The sequence below is a fragment of the Thermobia domestica genome, chromosome 9 (genome assembly GCF_964235325.1).
Source record: "Thermobia domestica chromosome 9, izTheDome1.hap1.1, whole genome shotgun sequence".
Taxonomy (NCBI): Eukaryota; Metazoa; Arthropoda; class Insecta; order Zygentoma; family Lepismatidae; genus Thermobia; species Thermobia domestica.
In genome coordinates this window covers 51,796,120-51,815,287 of record NC_137462.1, presented here as the reverse complement: position 1 = coordinate 51,815,287, position 19,168 = coordinate 51,796,120, and the positions used below count along the sequence as shown (strand labels likewise).

General features: G+C 38.4%; 1 protein-coding gene across 2 annotated transcripts in view; it reads right to left on the bottom strand.

Moving 5' to 3' along the window:
• Nucleotides 1-19,168, bottom strand: part of LOC145693999 (acylamino-acid-releasing enzyme-like) — an 86,137-nt gene that overhangs the window by 25,907 nt on the left and 41,062 nt on the right. For both annotated transcript variants that reach the window (XM_081770143.1, XM_081770144.1), the window contains exons 9-10: nucleotides 15,863-16,006; nucleotides 10,611-10,831 (exon numbers count right to left, since the gene is read on the bottom strand). In XM_081770143.1, the coding sequence (XP_081626269.1) occupies nucleotides 10,611-10,831; nucleotides 15,863-16,006 (365 nt within the window). The remainder of the gene's footprint in view (nucleotides 1-10,610; nucleotides 10,832-15,862; nucleotides 16,007-19,168) is intronic.

The window sequence follows — 19,168 nt, the reverse complement described above, 5'->3', positions numbered from 1 at the left end:
GTGCTTCTTAGTGCATTAACACCTAACGTTAGTTCTTCATTAATGTAGGTCCTACAAGTAAAAAAACCTTTGGAAGCTTTCATAAACTTGGCGCCCCACTTCAACCAATAACGAAAAAATTACAGCCGTTTTCATTAGTGCTTCACTATTAGTGTAGTTATGGCCAGTTACATCTCAGGAAACTCACATAAGAAATTTAAGGGGAGTTTTTCACTGTGTCCAATTTCTGCCAAATTAAAAAGCACTAATGATCATTTCCAGTACAATCCTTAGTGCATCGTTAGTGCTTCTTCGTGCACCAACCCCTAACGTTAGTGCTTAATTAGTGTAGGTGCTAGAAGTAAAATATCTTTGGTGGTCAGCGTGAATTTGCGCCCTCTTCAAACACTAACAAAGTAATTAGTGCATTCGTTACTGATTCCTGAAAATACTGACACTTTGTATGGAATTTGATATTTCCGAAGTTGGCCCCCACCAAAAATTTTGAATAAATCTCAAAATGTGGTAACACTAACGTTAGTGCTTAGTGCTTTTAAGTGCACTAACGATGCACTAACGATTACCGTCAACCCCATGTTTCTACCTCTATTTGTATAGAATTTGATATTTCTGAAGTTGGCCCCCCACCGAAAATCTTGAATAATCCCAAAATACGGTAGCACTTACTGTAGTGCTTAGTGTGTTTAAGTGCACTAACGATGCACTAACGATTACCGTCAACCCCATGTTTCTACCTCTATTTGTATAGAATTTGATATTTCTGAAGTTGGCCCCCCACCGAAAATCTTGAATAATCCCAAAATATGGTAGCACTTACGGTAGTGCTTAGTGTGTTTAAGTGCACTGACGATGCACTAACGATGCGCTAAGTTTAGTGAAAATCTGTCTGCATAAAGATGGGTGGGGGGCTAACTTCATATGAAGTTGGTCCCCCAGCAAAATCTTCAATATCTCGTAAACGCTGATAGCACTAACGTTAGTTCTAAATGCACTAACGTGCACTAACGATGCATTAACGATGTGCAACGTTTGGTGTAATTTGCGAGAGGTGGGGGCCAACTTCAGGCACGTAATTTTTTTGCGGTACATTCCGGCAAAAACTACCACAAACGATTGACACAGTCTTATCTCGAAATTCCAAGGCGGAGGGTTCTGGAAACGGCAGCCCCCTAGTTAAAACTGTCATACTTTTGTACTGGAAGTGATACAAACAAAAATGTTTGCGATACATTCCGACACAACCGTAGCACAAAAGATTGCAATAGGTTTTGTTTTGAAATTCCTAGGTGGCGGGCTGCCGTTTCCCCAGCTCCCCATTTTAAAACCCTTATAATTTCGTACCGGAAGTAGTACAAACGAATTTTTTTCCGGAACATTCCGGCACAAATGTAGCAGAAACGATTGGCATAGGCTTAGTTTTGAAATTCCAAGGTTGGAGGCTTCCGTTTCTCCAGCCCCCCCCCACTTTAAAACCCTTATAACTTCGTACCGGAAGTGGTACAAACGAAAATTTATTCAATACATTCCGGCAAAAACGTAGCACAAACGATTGCAATAGGTTTTGTTTCGAAATTCCAAGTTTGGACGCTGCCGTTTCTCCAGTCCCCCCACTTTAAAACCGTTATAACTTCGTACCGGAAGTGGTACAAACGAAAATTTTTGCGGTACATTCCGGCACAAACGTAGCACAAACGATTGCAATAGGTTTTGTTTCGAAATTTCACTTTAGGGGGTTTCCGTTTCTCCACTTTAAAACCCTTATAACTTCGTACTGGAAGTGGTACAAACGAAAATTTTTGCGGTACATTCTGGCACAAACGTAGCACAAACGATTGGCATAGATTTCGTTTCGAAATTCCTAGGTGGGGGGCTGCCGTTTCCCCAACCCCCCACTTTAAAACTTATAACTTCGTACCGGAAGTGGTACAAACGAAAATTTTTGCGGTACATTCGAGCACAAACGTAGCACAAACGATTGCCATAGGTTTTGTTTCGAAATCCCAAGTTTGGAAGCTGCCGTTTCTCCAGCCCCCCCCACTTTAAAACCCTTATAACTTCGTACCGGAAGTGGTACAAACGAAAATTTTTGCGGTACATTCGGGCACAAACGTAGGACAAACGACTGGCATAGGTTTTGTTTTGAAATTCCTAGGTGGGGAGCTGCCGTTTCCCCAGCCCTCCCACTTTAAAACCCTTATAACTTCGTACCGGAAGTGGTACAAACGAAAATTTTTGCGGTACATTCCGGCACAAACGTAGCACAAACGATTGGCATAGGTTTCGTTTCGAAATTCCAAGGTGGGGGGCTGCCGTTTCCCCAGCCCCCCACTTTAAAACCCTTATAACTTCGTACCGGAAGTGGTACAAACGAAAATTTTTCCGGTACATTCCGGCACAAACGTAGCACAAACGATTGCCATTGGTTTTGTTTCGAAATTCTAAGTTTGGAGGCTTCCGTTTCTCCATCCTCCCACTTTAAAATTCTTATAACTTCGTACCGGAAGTGATACAAACGAAAATTTTTGCGGTACATTCCGGCACAAACCTAGCACAAACGATTGACATAGGTTTTGTTTCGAAATTCTAAGTTTGGAGGCTGCCGTTTCTCCAGCCCCCCCACCTTAAAACCCTTATAACTTCGTACCGGAAGTGGTACAAACGAAAATTTTTGCGGTACATTCCGGCACAAACGTAGCACAAACGATTGGCATAGGTTTTTTTTCGAAATTCCAAGGTGGGGGGCTGCCGTTTCCCCAGCCCCCCACTTTAAAACTCTTATAACTTCGTATTGGAAATGGTACAAACGAAAATTTTTGCGGTACATTCCGGCACAAACGTAGCACAAACGATTGCCATCGGTTTTGTTTCAAAATTCGAAGTTTGGAGGCTGCCGTTTCTCCAGCCCCCCCACTTTAAAACCCTTATAACTTCGTACCGGAAGTGATACAAACGAAAATTTTTGCGGTACATTCCGGCACAAACCTAGCACAAACGATTGACATAAGTTTTGTTTTGAAATTCCTAGGTGAGAGGCTGCCGTGTCCCAGCCCCCCACTTCAAAACTCTTATAATTTCGTACCGGATATGGTACAAACGAAAATTTTTGCGGAACATTCAGGCACAAACGTAGCACAAACGATTGGCATAGGTTTAGTTATGAAATTTCTAGGTGGCGGGCTGCCGTTTCCCCAGCTCCCCACTTTAAAACCCTTATAGCTTCGTACCGGAAGTAGTACAAACGAAAATTTTTCCGGTACATTTCGGCACAAACATAGCACAAACGATTGTCATAGACTTTGTTTCGAAATTCCAAGTTTGGAGGCTGCCGTTTCTCCAGCCCCCACACTTTAAAACCCTTACAACTTCGTACCGGAAGTGGTACAAACGAAAATTTTTGCGGTACATTCCGGCACAAACGTAGCACAAAAGATTGCAATAGGTTTTGTTTCGTAATTCCAAGGTTGGAGGCTTCCGTTTCTCCAGCCCCCCCACTTTAAAACCCTTATAACTTCGTACCGGAAGTGGTACAAACGAAAATTTTTCCGGTACATTCCGGCACAAACATAGCACAAACGATTGTCATAGGCTTTGTTTCGAAATTCCAAGTTTGGAGGCTGCCGTTTCTCCAGCCCCACACTTTAAAACCCTTACAACTTCGTACCGGAAGTGGTACAGACGAAAATTTTTGCGGTACATTCCGGCACAAACGATTGCCATAGGTTTTGTTTCGAAATTCTAAGTTTGGAGGCTGCCGTTTCTCCAGCCCCCCCACTTTAAAACCCTTATAACTTCGTACCGGAAGTGGTACAGACGAAAATTTTTGCGGTACATTCCGGCACAAACGTAGCACAAACGATTGCCATCGGTTTTGTTTCGAAATTCGAAGTTTGGAGGCTGCCGTTTCTCCAGCCCCCCCACTTTAAAACCCTTATAACTTCGTACCGGAAGTGGTACAAACGAAAATTTTTGCGGTACATTCCGGCAGAAACGTAGCACAAACGATTGGCATAGGTTTTGTTTCGAAATTCCAAGGTGGGGGGGCTACCGTTTCCCCAGCCCCCCCACTTTAAAACTCTTATAACTTCGTACCGGAAGTGGTACAAACGAAAATTTTTGCGGTACATTCCGGCACAAACGTAGCACAAACGATTGGCATAGGTTTCGTTTCGAAATTCCAAGGTGGGGGGGCTGCCGTTTCCCCAGCCCCCCACTTTAAAACCCTTATAACTTCGTACCGGAAGTGGTACAAACGAAAATTTTTGCGGTACATTCCGGCACAAACGTAGCACAAACGATTGGCATAGGTTTTTTTTCGAAACTCCAAGTTGGGGGGGCTGGCGAAATGCACCTAGAAAAACTTGCAAAATAGAATAATTGTCACCTCAAAAATATAATATAAAATTACAAACATTTCATTTACGAGAGATAGTACACTTGAACTAGGACGAGGTTTTAAAGTCATAAGAAGTTAAAAAAAAGGTTTTTCTTCTTTGATTATATTCAGCGTGTCAAAATAAGCTCTCATGCAAATTTTCTCAACTCGACCGCCACTGGTATAGTTATATATTTAAAACTTCCACTCTTTATAAGATTTTCCTCTTCTGACTAAATCGCATAACTTTATTTAGACGCATATTACTCAAGCCACAATTAAAGTAAGTGTGGGTGATTAGGGCCACCTTTCGAATAGGGCCACTCTAAGAAAATGCAATATCTGGCAATGCTGGACAACTATGCAGAATGTTAAACGCCTCATGGAGGGAATGTTAGTACGTGAGGAATGTTAATGGAACGGGTGGATGCATGTTGGTTGTACAGTTTTCATTGTATGAAGAATTGAAGTTACGTTCTTGAAGGTAAATAGTTTGAATTTGATTATAAGTTAAAATTCAGTGTTGAGAATATTGTGTATTATATAGCATGTATTTTTCCTAGCAATGAAACATTTCTTTATGCAAGAGCGATAGTTATGGGGCAACAAATAGTTACTTATTCAAGGTCAGTCAGTGCATGGAAGTAGGGTTGCCATCCAATGATATGAAAACATGTGTAAATTGGGTGAATAGGGACTAGTCATTTGGGGCGAATAGGACCACAATACTTGTAACATATTTTGTAGATTTTTATACAGTAAATGCCTGTAGTCATGTTGTTTTAAAGATGTCTTCACATAATAAGACGCCTTTAAAAATATTAATTATTTTGTTACTATCTAATTTCGGATAACCAGATACGAAAAGAAAAACTGAAGTCAAATGGACTGAAGAAGTTGTTCAGGCGGCACTGCAGACAGTTAGAGATTAGAGACGGTATGAGTCAAAGACAAGCAGCGAGGATTATGGTGTTCCCAAAATGTGCTTGCAGAGAAGAATTAAGATGTAAGGCTAGTTTCAAACCAGTTGAAAAGAAAGGAGGACAATCATATTTACAAATGACCAAGAGCAGGAGTTGGAACAACGATTAGTAAAAATGTCAGAATGTAGTTTTCAAAAACAATCATCAACCATGTAGATCTTCTACTGGAAAATCGAAAGGAAGTCAAAAAACGAAGGAAGAAAACAAAGAACTTAAAGTTGATGACAATATTTGTGCATTTTGTAGTATTTCATATTACCACCCCAATTCTTCATCCTTCGGCGATTGGATATCTTGTGTGAAATGTAAAGCTTGTTCCATGCACGATGCGTAGGGTAGAGAAGAAGTTCACATGCAGACGATGCTTGATTGTCTCTAGTTCTTAAATACAAGTGTAACTTCAGACTCAATTGTAACTATTGAGTCCCGAGTGATTTTATTATTATTTCATGCGAGCAATATAATTTCACATGATGTTATTCTGTAATCTACTGTATTCCGATTAACCTACTAATGTTTTATGCTTACTCTGAATCCTTGGAAGAAAATCTATTCCTATATATATGAGAGTAACATTTTAGTACTTACGTTATTAATAAAAAATAACTTCTTTTTTCGCATTATTGTTCTTTTTTAATTTTCTCTCCAACCTTAGAGGATGTATAAACATTTCTGGATGGAATCAATGGCTAATGGATGTAAGAGGTATATTTAATAGAAATTCGGAAAATATAATAAACAATGAAGGAGCAGCAGGTATTTTTTTTAAAAAAAGTGGCCCTAATCATCCGCAATTACCATATGCCTTATACTTAATTTGAGTTGCAATTAAGTTTCCTTTCCTTCGATATAAGTTTGTTTGAATAACTTCAAAAACAGGAAAATAATAGAGGAAAGTTTTGAAAATATTTCAAGAAAAATGTTCGTTTCCTGATTTTATTCGCGTATAACTTAACGGCACTACCTCGCAGAGAAGCAAGAAAGAACTAAGACATACCCCTATTTCTCATTTGAATTACACTTAAATGATTCTTTGGTATAAGTCTAGTTTGAATACCACAGAAACAAGGCAATAACAGAATAAATTTTTCCGACGAAAAAGTTCTGATTTTATTACTTATAACCAGTGGCGTATTTACGATTTTGTTTTGGAGGGGGGCTTTGCCTGAAAATGTGAAAATTCTGCAAGATATTTCATATACTTTACTATAGTAAGTAAGATTTCTGGGGGCTTAAGCCAGGAAACCCCCTCCTCTAAATACGCCACTGCTTATAACTTTTTAAATATAAATATATGTATTAGAAACCTATTAGTTGTGTAAAGAACTGTGTAAATGTCATATTTTGCATTGTTGATGAAAAAAAATATATTTCTAACTACAGCCTTTACCTTACTTCCTTACTCTTACTTATTTTGACATGTTGAGTATAAACAAAGGAAAATGTTTCTCAGCAAACCATTTGCTTGTATGATTATTTATTTTATTCTTGATTTTTTAAATAAAAACATTAAATAGGTTTATTTCTAAAATTCCAGTTGGAATAAATGATCCAAAATCTTAAAATTCCCGTTTAAGCAAACCATGTGTGCTATGAAAATACTAAATAGTGCTGTTATTTCTATGCGTTTTATTAGATTAAAACGTAGTTTTATACAGTGATCAAATATAGTTTTTTAGAATTGTGATGCTTTTATGAAGCACAGCCTAGAATTCAATAAATGTATTTTTAAATGTATTTTTTCCTCTTTTCTCTTTTGTAGAAACGTGATAACTTATGTTATTAAGTAAAAAATTTGATGCAAGATTTTGGAAATTGTGAAAATTGAGAACTATCTGGAACTCTGAACTTCTGTAAAATTGGGAACAGCCAAGATAGGGAACTTCTGTAACCATACGGTTCAGTTTATTGAATTTTTATCAAGAAAATTTTAACTTTTTAAATGAACCTCGCATAAAAGCACTCTCAAGAATTTTTCTCTCAGCCAACAAACGAATGTGCATATATGTATGTGTGTCTCGTCTGCGACGGAAATCGTAGAGTTCCTCTCTCTTTCCCAAATAAGGAGCTAAAATTCAGCACAGAGAACAATCATCGTCTCTAAAAATTCTTGTGTATGGGTTGTCATAGCTATTTTTAACTTCTTACATCACCTAACTGCGTAGCAATCCGAGTTGTTGCCTAGCAACGCGACGAAACGGAGAGAAAAGGTGCTTTAGTCTGACGAACACTCATAGAAGTTACCACGAGAATTTGGTGCGCACAACTGAAATGAACAAGCAACTTAAATAATGTTTAATCTTTGTTAAGTGTGAAACGTAGTAAATACTAAGGGAGACAAGTAAGCTTTAGAGGATCGAAACCCGGACCATTGTAGATGTCCGAGCCCACCTTGGGATCTGTAGAATCAGAATTACGTACTGTGATTAAAGGCTTTACTCCGACAACACACACATGAGGATCGAACCCAGTACTATCACAATGAAAGGCGTACTGAACAAGATACGAACCCCTGCAGGTCATAAAATGGTTTTCCCAAACAGGAACACGATCCAATCGTGTTACAGAAATGTCTTCCCGAAGAGGGACAGGTCAGAATCGAACCCAATCGTGTTATAGAATAAGTTATATCGTCACAAGAAGACTTGAGTGATGTTAACCCTTTGATGACCAGTGAATGAAATTTGGTGACACTAGTGAAGTGATCAGTGTTGCAGGGTTCTGTTTGTTTTTCCTCTCCGCTCAAAAACAAACGCCCTGTCGAGCGCCTTTGTAACCATACGGTTCAGTTTATTGAATTTTTATCAAGAAAATCTTAACTTTCTAAATGAACCTCGCATAAAAGTGCTCACAAGAATTTTTCTCTCAGCCAACAAACGAATGTGCATATATGTATGTGCGTCTCGTCTGCGACGGAAATCGTAGAGTTCCTCTCTCTTTCCCAAATAAGGAGCTAAAATTCAGCACAGAGAACAATCATCGTCTCTAAAAATTCCTGTGTATGGGTTGTCATGGCTATTTTTAACTTCTTACATCACCTAACTGCGTAGCAAACCAAGTTGTTGCCTGGCAACGCGACGAGACGGAGAGAAAAGGTGCTTTAGTCTGACGAACACATTCATAGAAGTTACCATGAGAATTTGGTGCGCACAACTGAAATGAACAAGCAACTTAAATAATGTTTAATCTTTGTCAAGTGTGAAACGTAGTAGATCCAAGAGTTGTAATATTGAACACGATTGGGTTCGATTCTGACCTGTCCCTGTTCGAGAAGACATTTCTATAACAGGAAGGGTTCGGATTCCTGTTTGTCCCTGTTCGGCAAAGCCATTTCTGTAACACGATTGGATCGTGTTTCTGTTCGGGAAAGCCAATATTGTGATCCAATTGGGTTCGTATCTTGTTCGGTACGCCTTAATTGTAATAGTACTGGGTTCGATCCTTATATGTGTCCGTTGTCTGAGTAAAGCCTGTAATCACAGTACGTAATTCTGATTCTACAGATCCCTAGGTGGGCTCGGACATCTACAATGGTCCGGGATTCGATCCTCTAAAGCTTACTTGTGTCTCTTAGTATTTAACAACAATTCGAATCATTCATTTAAGCCTACTATATAGCTACTGGACAGATGATACAGAGTTCGAACCAGAACGTTTTAAAGAACCAACATAAAAGTAGATACCAATTGCATTTTTAGCGCTGATGCAATTTATTAATATACGAATTACTAAGTTGCATAGGCGCTAATCACTCGTGCGGTAAAGAAAAATGAATTAAATTGCTTCTTTAGTCTGACGAACACATTCATAGAAGTTACCACTAGAATTTGGTGCGCACAACTGAAATGAACAAGCAACTTAAATAATGTTTAATCTTTGTCAAGTGTGAAACGTAGTAAATCCAAGAGTTGTAATATTGAACAAATGCTATAATTATGAAGATTAGAAATAATTTTAAAATGTTCGTTTAAAAGTGTACATCTAGAAGATGTTTCAGCAACATGGAGTAGGCAAGTAGCAAAAACCACCTGTTCATCAAAAGAAGATGAGAGGAGGCCAACCCGCAACCTTCTGGACAGACCCCCCCTCTGGAACCGCCAATAACAGTTTCTCTTCAGGTGCCACAGTGAGTAAACAGTGTTAGTGAAAGAATAAGAATCAGCAATGTGACGAAATATAGCGAATAATTCGTGGCAACCGTGTCAACCGCGTTCTTCGTATTAAATGGGCCTAAATTAAAATATCATTATCATCATTAGTTTTCTAAATTGAAGTGCTTCTGTTGATGTAATATTTGTTTGTGAAGTTTAAGTGTTAATTAAATTAAAAGCGAAAATATTAGTATCCTTTCAAAATAATGATCATGGTTTAAATTTACATGTGTTAATTTTAAGAAGCAACTTAATTCATTTTTCTTTACAGCACGAGTGATTAGCGCCTATGCAACTTAGTAATTCGTATATTAATAAATTGCATCAGCGCTGAAAATGCAATTGGTATCTACTTTTATGTTGGTTCTTTAAAACGTTCTGGTTCGAACTCTTAAGTTGTGTGTCCAGTAGCTATATGGTAGGCTGAAATGGATGATCCGAGTGGATGATAAATATTAAAGGAGACATATTAGTAGCAGAGGATCGAATCCCGGACCATTGTGGATGTCCGAGCCCACCTAGGGATCTGTAGGATCCGACCTACGTACTGCAATTAAAGTCTTTACTCCGGCAACGCACACATGAGGATCGAACCCAGTACTATCACCAATCAGGCGTACCGAACAAGATACGAACCCCTGCAGGTCATAAAATGGTTTTCCCAAACAGGAACACGATCCAATCGTGTTATAGAAATGGCTTTCCCTCACAGGGACAAACGAGAATCGAACCCCTTCCTGTTATAGAAATGGCGCCGAACAGGGACAGGTCAAAATCGAACCCAATTCCTGTTACAGAAATGTCTTCCCGAACAGGGACAGGTCAGAATCGAACCCAATCGTGTTACAATAGAGGGTAAATAAGGCTGTAATTTATTACCTTTTTGAAGAAATAATTGGACAAATTTCAACAAAATCTGCGATTATGAGTGTTAAAATTAGCACCTAATGATCCTAATGTAAATGCAGTTATTACTAATAAAGTATTAGAAAAAATTCATTATAGCATTTGCGTCATTTAACCTAATCAGAATAGTATTCTACATATATTACTTGTGTACAAACAGAAGAATAGCAAAATAAGATTTAATTTATTGTAACTTACTGGATATTGCTGGCTCAAATGTGTGACAAGAAAACCAGCATAGGATCCTCCAAACATGGACACTTTCTCACGATCTATAAATGGGAAACGATCCAATGTCGTCTTCACAGAACTTTGTACATCTTTCGTATCATCTTCACCGATACGACCAAGAATGGATTTAATCGCTTCTTCGCCAAACCCAGTTGAACCTCGATGATTTACTAGAAGTACACTGAATCCTATAGCAATAAATAATAACATACAATCAATTTAACTTTGGTAACTACAATCATAACAGGACTAGTCGTACTACGTCTATCACAATAATTTCTTGTGTTCTTCAAAAGCATACGAAGTATTAGTATTCGAAGTTAAATGACAAATAAACGATACCTAAAGTATATCTTTTATAGAAAACTTGTAATGATGAACGGGACTGTGAAGATAATATAGTCCCAGACTGTAGAGGTCTGCACGGACCGGAATTTTTACCCCAGCCCGGCCCGGCCTTGCCCGTGAATTTACACTGTGAGGCCCGACACGAGTCCGAAATATGTTTTAGCATTTAGGCCCGAGCTCGGCCCGAGCTTGTGTGATAATCAAATAAGCCCGAATTACAGAAAGTTAATAATTAAAGCAAAATTGTATTTATATTTCCAACAATTAGAAATTTAATTTTGCAGTTGTGCTTTGAAAGTTCTACAGAAAGAACCGTGCAATATATATCGTTGTACAGTATATTTACAAAGTTTGGCCCGAAAAGGCCCGAGAAATGTGAGAAGAGCCCGGCCCGGGCCCGAAGTTATATATGCTTTGTAGGCCCGAGCCCGTGCAGACCTCTACCAGAGTGGTCCAATCCACTTGTTTATGTTCGCTGATCTGGAAGCACGTATATTTAATCAGAGTTGCCAATTCGATGTTTTTGTCTTTAAAATTATCGTATATTACAAAAAAATATCGCATATTCGTTACGCACGTGACAATTGTAGAAACAAGTAAAATATTACTGATAATAGCAATCATATATAATAAACTTATCTAGTGATCTTCAGTTTCGACCTCCAAATCGGTGCCACTATGATCACAATTTTTCGAAATTCTTAGTAACACTACTGTGAACAACATTTTCACCACCTTGTAAACATATTTGAACTTAAAGGATGAAAGTTGAGTTACCATTTGCCGATTCATAAATTACCGGTACTATTGATTTATTTTAGCAGCAATAATAGTTAGAAAACCCTGGTGTGGTGTTTTATAATTATTTAATGTACATCTATAATTTATTTGCACATTCAAAAAACAGCAAAAAAAAAGTGCACATTCTGAAATTATCCTATATTCACCTATTACTACTACAAGGGCATTATCGTATACAGCATAAATGCTTAAATTATCGTATGTCACGATAAATTTTCATATGGTTGGCAAGCCTGTATTTAATGCTCTGTTGCAATTTAGCAGACGCCTCTGAACTTCCCCTGCTATATGGCTTTTGCTTATCGGGCTGACACAGCCACAGCCGAGTGCTTTCAAGGACACAAAGTCACCAGCAGCCAATGAAAAAACCCGCTGTCCGGCATTTGTCTTCTGCTTTAAACGGTAATGGAGGACGATTCATACAGCGACACGGTTATAGTTTATCTAATTTAGAGACTAAAGTGTACGTACCATATACCTAAATCTATTTACCGCACGAAAGATGGAACTGTCTGCCACACTCTCTTTCTATGTTACTTATTGCTGTAGAAAAGGTTACAAATGATTAAACTCTCACAAATCTCAATACAGTATATACTCACGTGCTATTTCTGATCGTTATAAACTGTTAGTACAATACAGTTACGGTTAGTATCCACATGATGATTGGGATTCCAGACGCTCCTGTTTAACCATGACCCCCACTGGTTTTCGTGGTATATCTTGGAGTTCCTATTTCCAAAATGTTCTGGTTTGGAATAACAGTTTAAGGAAGTCCTCGGTCCCGACAAGTTTTTTATTTGCGTTTTACAAGCAAAGTTTTATTCAAACGTGGAGAGTATTTTATTTCCCTACGCACGTTTTATCGATCTCTAATTAGTGTGCAATAGTACACTATTTCTATTTGAGATTGTTTGAAATGTTCTTAACTTTGTTCAAGTAGGTAATTGTTATGTCAATTAATGATTATAATTCAAGAATTTTAAAAATAGAATAAAACTTAGGCAAACATTTCCCTATCTTTTCTTCTGGTCGACAGTACTTAATACAGAACTTCAAATTTCGTATTCGACATTTTCTAGCTGTCTGTGGTGTAGCCATTTGATTAAGAGCTGATTCATTTGAAATCCTAAAGTTGCTTACGTAAAAATTATCGTCCTATTTCTGTATCGGAAGTTAAGTATGCTGCATTAGAAGAGGTATTGGATATAGGTGGAAAGACTTAGAAGCATCTATATTCTTTTAAAGATATATTTTACTATGTAAAATAGGACCTTTCATGCAATGTGCGAATTGGATACTTTTCGCAGGAATGAATTTTACCTATAAATACATCCACTCATCACACACTCACACACACAAACATACACACACGCACTCTCTCTCTCTCTCTCTCTGTATATAATATACATATAACAGCAACGCCTGCAGAATTTTTCCCAGGGGGGCAGGCAAAAGACCAAAACACAAGGGAACTCGGCAGTACACACACTGATGGACATAAGACTTCATGTGAAAGTGTTATGATTGACGAACATTTTCATAACTTTATTAATCACAGTAACTATAATAAATACTGTAGTGGAGTAAGCACATCTAATATGTTTTGACATTAGCTCTTTTTTCTTTCTTTCTTTTCTTTCTTTTTTTTTTTTTACTTTCTCCCAAAAATGCTCTCTTCGTAATACAAATATAAAGGTAACCAAGGAAGTTGTTTCGCTTTTGTGGAGGTCTGTGTTAAATTGGCCCTCACACTGAGAGTTGAATGCAAATGGAGATAAGGCGAAGGTCAGTTGTTGGTGTGGGTATATCCAACATACTACCTGGTTGTGGCAGTTCAGTTACACTTAGAACTTGCTTAAGGACAGAGTGAACATGGGACCTCCACAGAGCATCATAAGGGTGTGTATGCTGTACGAGTTCAAACTGGGATCAAACGCTGCTGCAGCGGGGCGGAAGATATGCCAGGCCTTTGGTGAGGATGTCGTGACTACGCGGACAGTGCAGCGGTGGTTTAACAGGACATTCAACATCCATTTTTGGACAGGATGTTGAATGTGATCAGAAGTAGGTCCTGTACGAGGCTCCACGGAGCCGTCATCGTCCAGCACCCCATGAACAGGTTCCAAAACAGTTGAAACCAGCACTACACTAGAAAAAGGTCCTCCTGTGTGTTTGCTGGACTGCTCGCAGCATCGTGCATCGGGAACTGCTACCAGCTGCTCAGAGTATCAATGCAACTGTGTACTGTCAACAGTTGCACCATGTTCAAGAAAAACGCAAACTCTGTAGCCAGAACTTCTGAATCTCAAAGGGGTCCTCCTGTTACAGGACCACGCTTAGCCCCATGAGGCAAAGATGACCTGGAACACCATTCTATACTTTGGATGGGAAACACTGTTGCATCCGCCATACTCCCCGGACATTGCACCTTCCAATTACCACCTGTTCCATTCCTTAGACACTCACCTTAGAGGACGCAGTTCAAATCCCTAGTAGAGATGCAAAATACACTTGATACCTTCTTCGATTCATGGTCCACCAAGTTCTATCGCGATGGAATCCATGGCCTTCCAGAACGTTGGCAGAAGGTCGTCGATTCTGATGGGAACTATTTTTTTATCTTCTAAGTACGTCTTAGGTGACATATCGATGATCGAAGATATTGGGTGAAAAATCGACAGAACTTTCTTGGGTACGTTTATATATACGTAGGTGCTTCCAGCTGAAACTAGATATAACCGGTTTCAGTGAATGTTATCAATCTGACACAGCGTACAAGGATGCATTGGAGGAATAGCAAATCTTTCCACTCCCTTCGAGTTCTTTAGCTTGCTCTTAGCTAAAAAAAAAATATTTTCCGTGTGAATAATAAATATTTCAAGAAACAAAATGTATGATTGTAACATCTACAAATACACACACACACACACAAAAAGAAAAGTATGATATTTCGTAAACTGATTTATTTCAAATAAAAGTGCTTTCTTAGTTTGGCTACACAAAATAAAAGTTGTTCCTTGTTTCTACCTTTATGATCATTCGAAAAAAATCTAGAGACAGAGAGTGAGAGAGAGAGAGGGGGGGGAACGTTATCCCTGCCAAGGATGAAAATTTTCTTCTTAAGAGAGGATACATTCTTTTTACGGGGAAATACTTGTCATCTCCAGTTAATTCACACTTTCATCTATACTACTCGGAAGTCAGGTGGAAGAAACCTCTGTTACACAACGTTGTATACAGAAACTGAAATATAACAAATGTGATTTATTTTCGATTCATTTACAATTCATCATAGACGTAACTTCAGCGAGTGTCCATTCACATCCGAATAAAATCCTTTGGTTCTCTTATTTCATCAATTATCATGCATTATAAAATTTTATTGTCTGTTATTCTTCAATTCATTAAAACAATATTTTATCTGATTTTTAGTACACTTAAAATCTAACAAAATAAGCACATGCGAATGTTATAGTAAGATGTTGGATGAACTTTAATTACCTGTGCGCACACGCTTCTTTAATAACGTTTGTGCATAACAATATCAATAGCTCTGACTACGCCTAAGATTACCATGGGAATTTTAATGCTTTGTCATAGAGTACAGTTTTAAGTGCAAAGTAATTTAAATGCATTTATAGAACTTTAGAAAGCTGTACACAAGAATTACCGTGCCCTCGTGGCTAAGCGGTTAGCGTAGGCGCCTTTGGCGTGGGAGACCCGGGTTCGATTCCCGGCGGGAGCTCATGTTCGGATTCCACGTTAATCAGTAGGTTCACGTCTCATATAGCCTCGCTGCTGAAAGGGACGCTAAACTAAAAATCAACTCAACAAGAATTACTGTAGTACGCCTCAGTAGATAAGCATTCATGTTAGCTTGTAACAATAAAAAATAAATGTTTACAAATGTGACATCTCTCAAAGCCACGTTTGATAGACATATTTATGTATTCACAATCCACTTGCAATTCCTCTATTTCACCTTTATACTTATAATTGTTCTAAAATTTTCAAACCGTACATTGTCATATGTGCTAATATACTTATTTTGAAAAACAAATGCGTACCTAGGAGAGCAAAGAAAGCTGTATACAACTGAAATTCGTTAAGTAACACTGAGTGAGGTCCTCCATGAGGTATCACCATCAAAGGAGTTTTCTCCTGCTTCAGTTTATTTTCTAATGGCCCGAAAAATATGGTTGAACAATATTCTGGAAATAGCAGAAAAATATACTGTTTGTTATTATTTATTTAATTTATTTATTTAACCATGTCGGTTCCGGCATCCCCCACAGGGGACATAAAATATGACGTCATTATTATTGCTTTACAATTTTAAAATCAGACTGGCATCATTGAAAACTGTTTACAGGGGATAATCATAGATAGATCATCCCTTGTAAACAGTTTTCAATGTTGCCAGTCGGATTTTAAAGTTGTAAAGCTATAATAATGTCGTCATAATTTATGTCCCCTGTGGGGAACGCCGGGACAGACATGGTTAAGAACACTGGAAGATCCAAGAACAAGTTACCATACAGTCATTTCAAATGAATGGCAAACAAGTATTATGTACAATGTTTCTTAGAAGGAATTGCATCTTCGTTCAAATGTACGGTTTCGGCTTTTAAACGTGGAGATTTAGGCTGAGTGTAAGTAAACTTCAGCATTAGGATAATTTTAAGAAGCACTGCTCTTTAAGACGTTAGGGGCATGGTAGTTCAGTGGTAGAGTGCTTACTTCTGGTGCGTGAGGTACCTGATTCGATGCCCGGCCAAGTAAGTTTGTAGCGGGAACATCGTGTCCGTTTTTTTCAGGGTACCGCTGGTTCCTCCCACTTTCGCATTCCACCAATTTTTCCATCATGATTTGCTTGCCTTAATCATCCGTATCCATTAGCCTAAAAAACATAAACGTGGGATGTTAAAATGAAAGATATTGTGTCATTTCGCTTTTTTAGGACGCCACATGTGACTTATTGTACGGTAATGTTAGTGTTGTGTCTGCAACTTGTGCCAGGTGGCGACATTACGCCTGGGCAACTTATCATTGTCTTAGCCAGTATGAATGATATCGAGATAAGACGAAACGAGACTTACGGTTAGTACCGTCTCGTTTCACAAATAGCGGTTTCAGTCTCGGTTTCATCTTCGAGTCGAGAATTATCGTATCGGTCTCGGTCTCGCCTGGATCAAAATACACTTGTATCGATTTTGGTTTCAGTCTTAAGGGCTAGGTCTCGATCTCGTCTCGAAATAAATAGTGTGAAATTAAAAATGCATAAATAATATTATATTAAGGAACAACGTTTCCTCTATTTATTATTGTTTAGCTCATTTTTGACTATAGAACTTATGTAGGTCCAATAATCTACCGTAGCTACAATAAATTGCTAACGGTCATACTTTATGTCCATACGTTCGTAGGTTCTATTCCCATTGGGTGTATCAAGTTTAGATGAAACCCGAATAATGATTCTGATTCCACTTAGAACAATAGAGATTGTATAACTTATACACGGTATCGCAAAATGGGGCAATAAACTCTAATTAGCCAACTCCAGTATTTACATTACTCTATTGTCTACTAACTTGCACACCTACCTTTGGTGCACAGGGTCCAGGGTTGGATTCCCGGTGAGAGAGTTTTGAAAAATTAGAACACATTAACATGATAAAAACATGTCAGAAGATAACATTTATTCATATGCTATATTTAATGTGATTTGTAAAATATTTTCATTTTGAGTTTTATAACAAGTTGTGTCGTTCACTGGCGAGCTTTCAACAAGAAGAAAACACAAGTGCATACGAACAATTTCTTAATATACACGACACATTCCATTAAGTAGGAAACAACCCGCAATACCCGGGGATTGCCGAATCAGAGAGATAAATCTGTCTTTCCTTAAGGTTAGAAAATTGGAAATAAATCTGCAATTAGGAGGCAGAAAAGAATCAGGTCATTGATACGAGAAGATAGGATTCGTGGACAGAATCGAGAAAGCGCAATGACAGTTGTGACAAAAGCAACATTGGCATGGAAGTTCGGACAGCGATACAAACATATAAAATAGAGGTTTAACGTACGTAGTGTGAGACAAAATACAAATATAGCTGTTCATATACCTGTATTGATTGGTACAGCGATGAAACAAAAGGAAATCACAGGAAACGAATATTATCTGACAAAATTATACTTTTGTTCGTCAAAAAACAGCCTTGTGCAGCTATAACTGATTTCACTATTCTTTGCATTCACCTCAGTAGCTTTTCCAACATTTCTGGTTGAATAGCATTCCACTTGTCTAGGAGTATGTTCTGCAAGTCATGCTGAGATGTTGAACACTGAGTTCGCACTCGCCTATGAAGTTCATCCCACAACTACTCGATAGGGTTGAGATCGGGTGATTGTGGAGACCATGGCATTAGCTGTAGGATCCCTGCTTCAGCTTGGGCTTGGAGGTGTGTTCTGCAAAGTGCAGATGGGTGTTTGGGATCGCTACCGTGAACTAAAGTGAAATTTTGTCCAATTAAACGGAGATCAGGCGGGTGTTTCAAGAATTTTTCGATAAGGTTCTTTTCGCATAATGCCATCGATTTTAGTTAACCTGTCGACCCCAATATATGAGAAATAGCTCTAAACTAACACAGACTCTCCACCATGTTTACTAGCGGCATTATGCATTCCGGTAGCATTTTATCAACCAAAGATCTGATCAAAAATTCGTCGTTTTTCTCCAAACACTCCAAAACGTCCACAACACACGTTTTCACTCTCTGACTGTCCAGTTTTTGTGTGCGTATGCCTACAGTAGTCTTTTTTGTTTGTTACCGCACCAAAGCAACTTCTTACGCACTGCTACACGCCTATGTAAATTTGATTCCTGTAGTTGCTGTTTCACGGTACTAACGGTCACTTTGTTGGAACGTGTTCTTTGACCTCTTCCGTTATTTCCGGTGCTGTTAACCTCCTCTTACGCTTACTAAGTAATCGTATTCGCATATCTTCAGTCTCTATTATATTACTCGAAATGGCCCTGGGCGGTTACGATATTCATGAGTCCCGAAAGTGGCGTATCGCCTTATTGCATCATTAACGGTAAATTTAGCTATCCTTAACTTTTTGGAAATTTCTCGAACTGAATGCCCTTCTTTATCAAAGGTAACCATCGTTGTCCTTTTCTGAATAGGCACAGGCTTTCCTCGCGGCATTGTCTTAAAATTATGCATTTGCTTCTGATCACTACGACGATCTTCACTCATCCAATTCTACTAATAATTAACGCTGCTCTTGACGGAAACAACGACGTTTCACCGAGTGTATTTTGTCTTACCAGAGCGATCGTAATTCGGTCTACCAGTTTCACACAA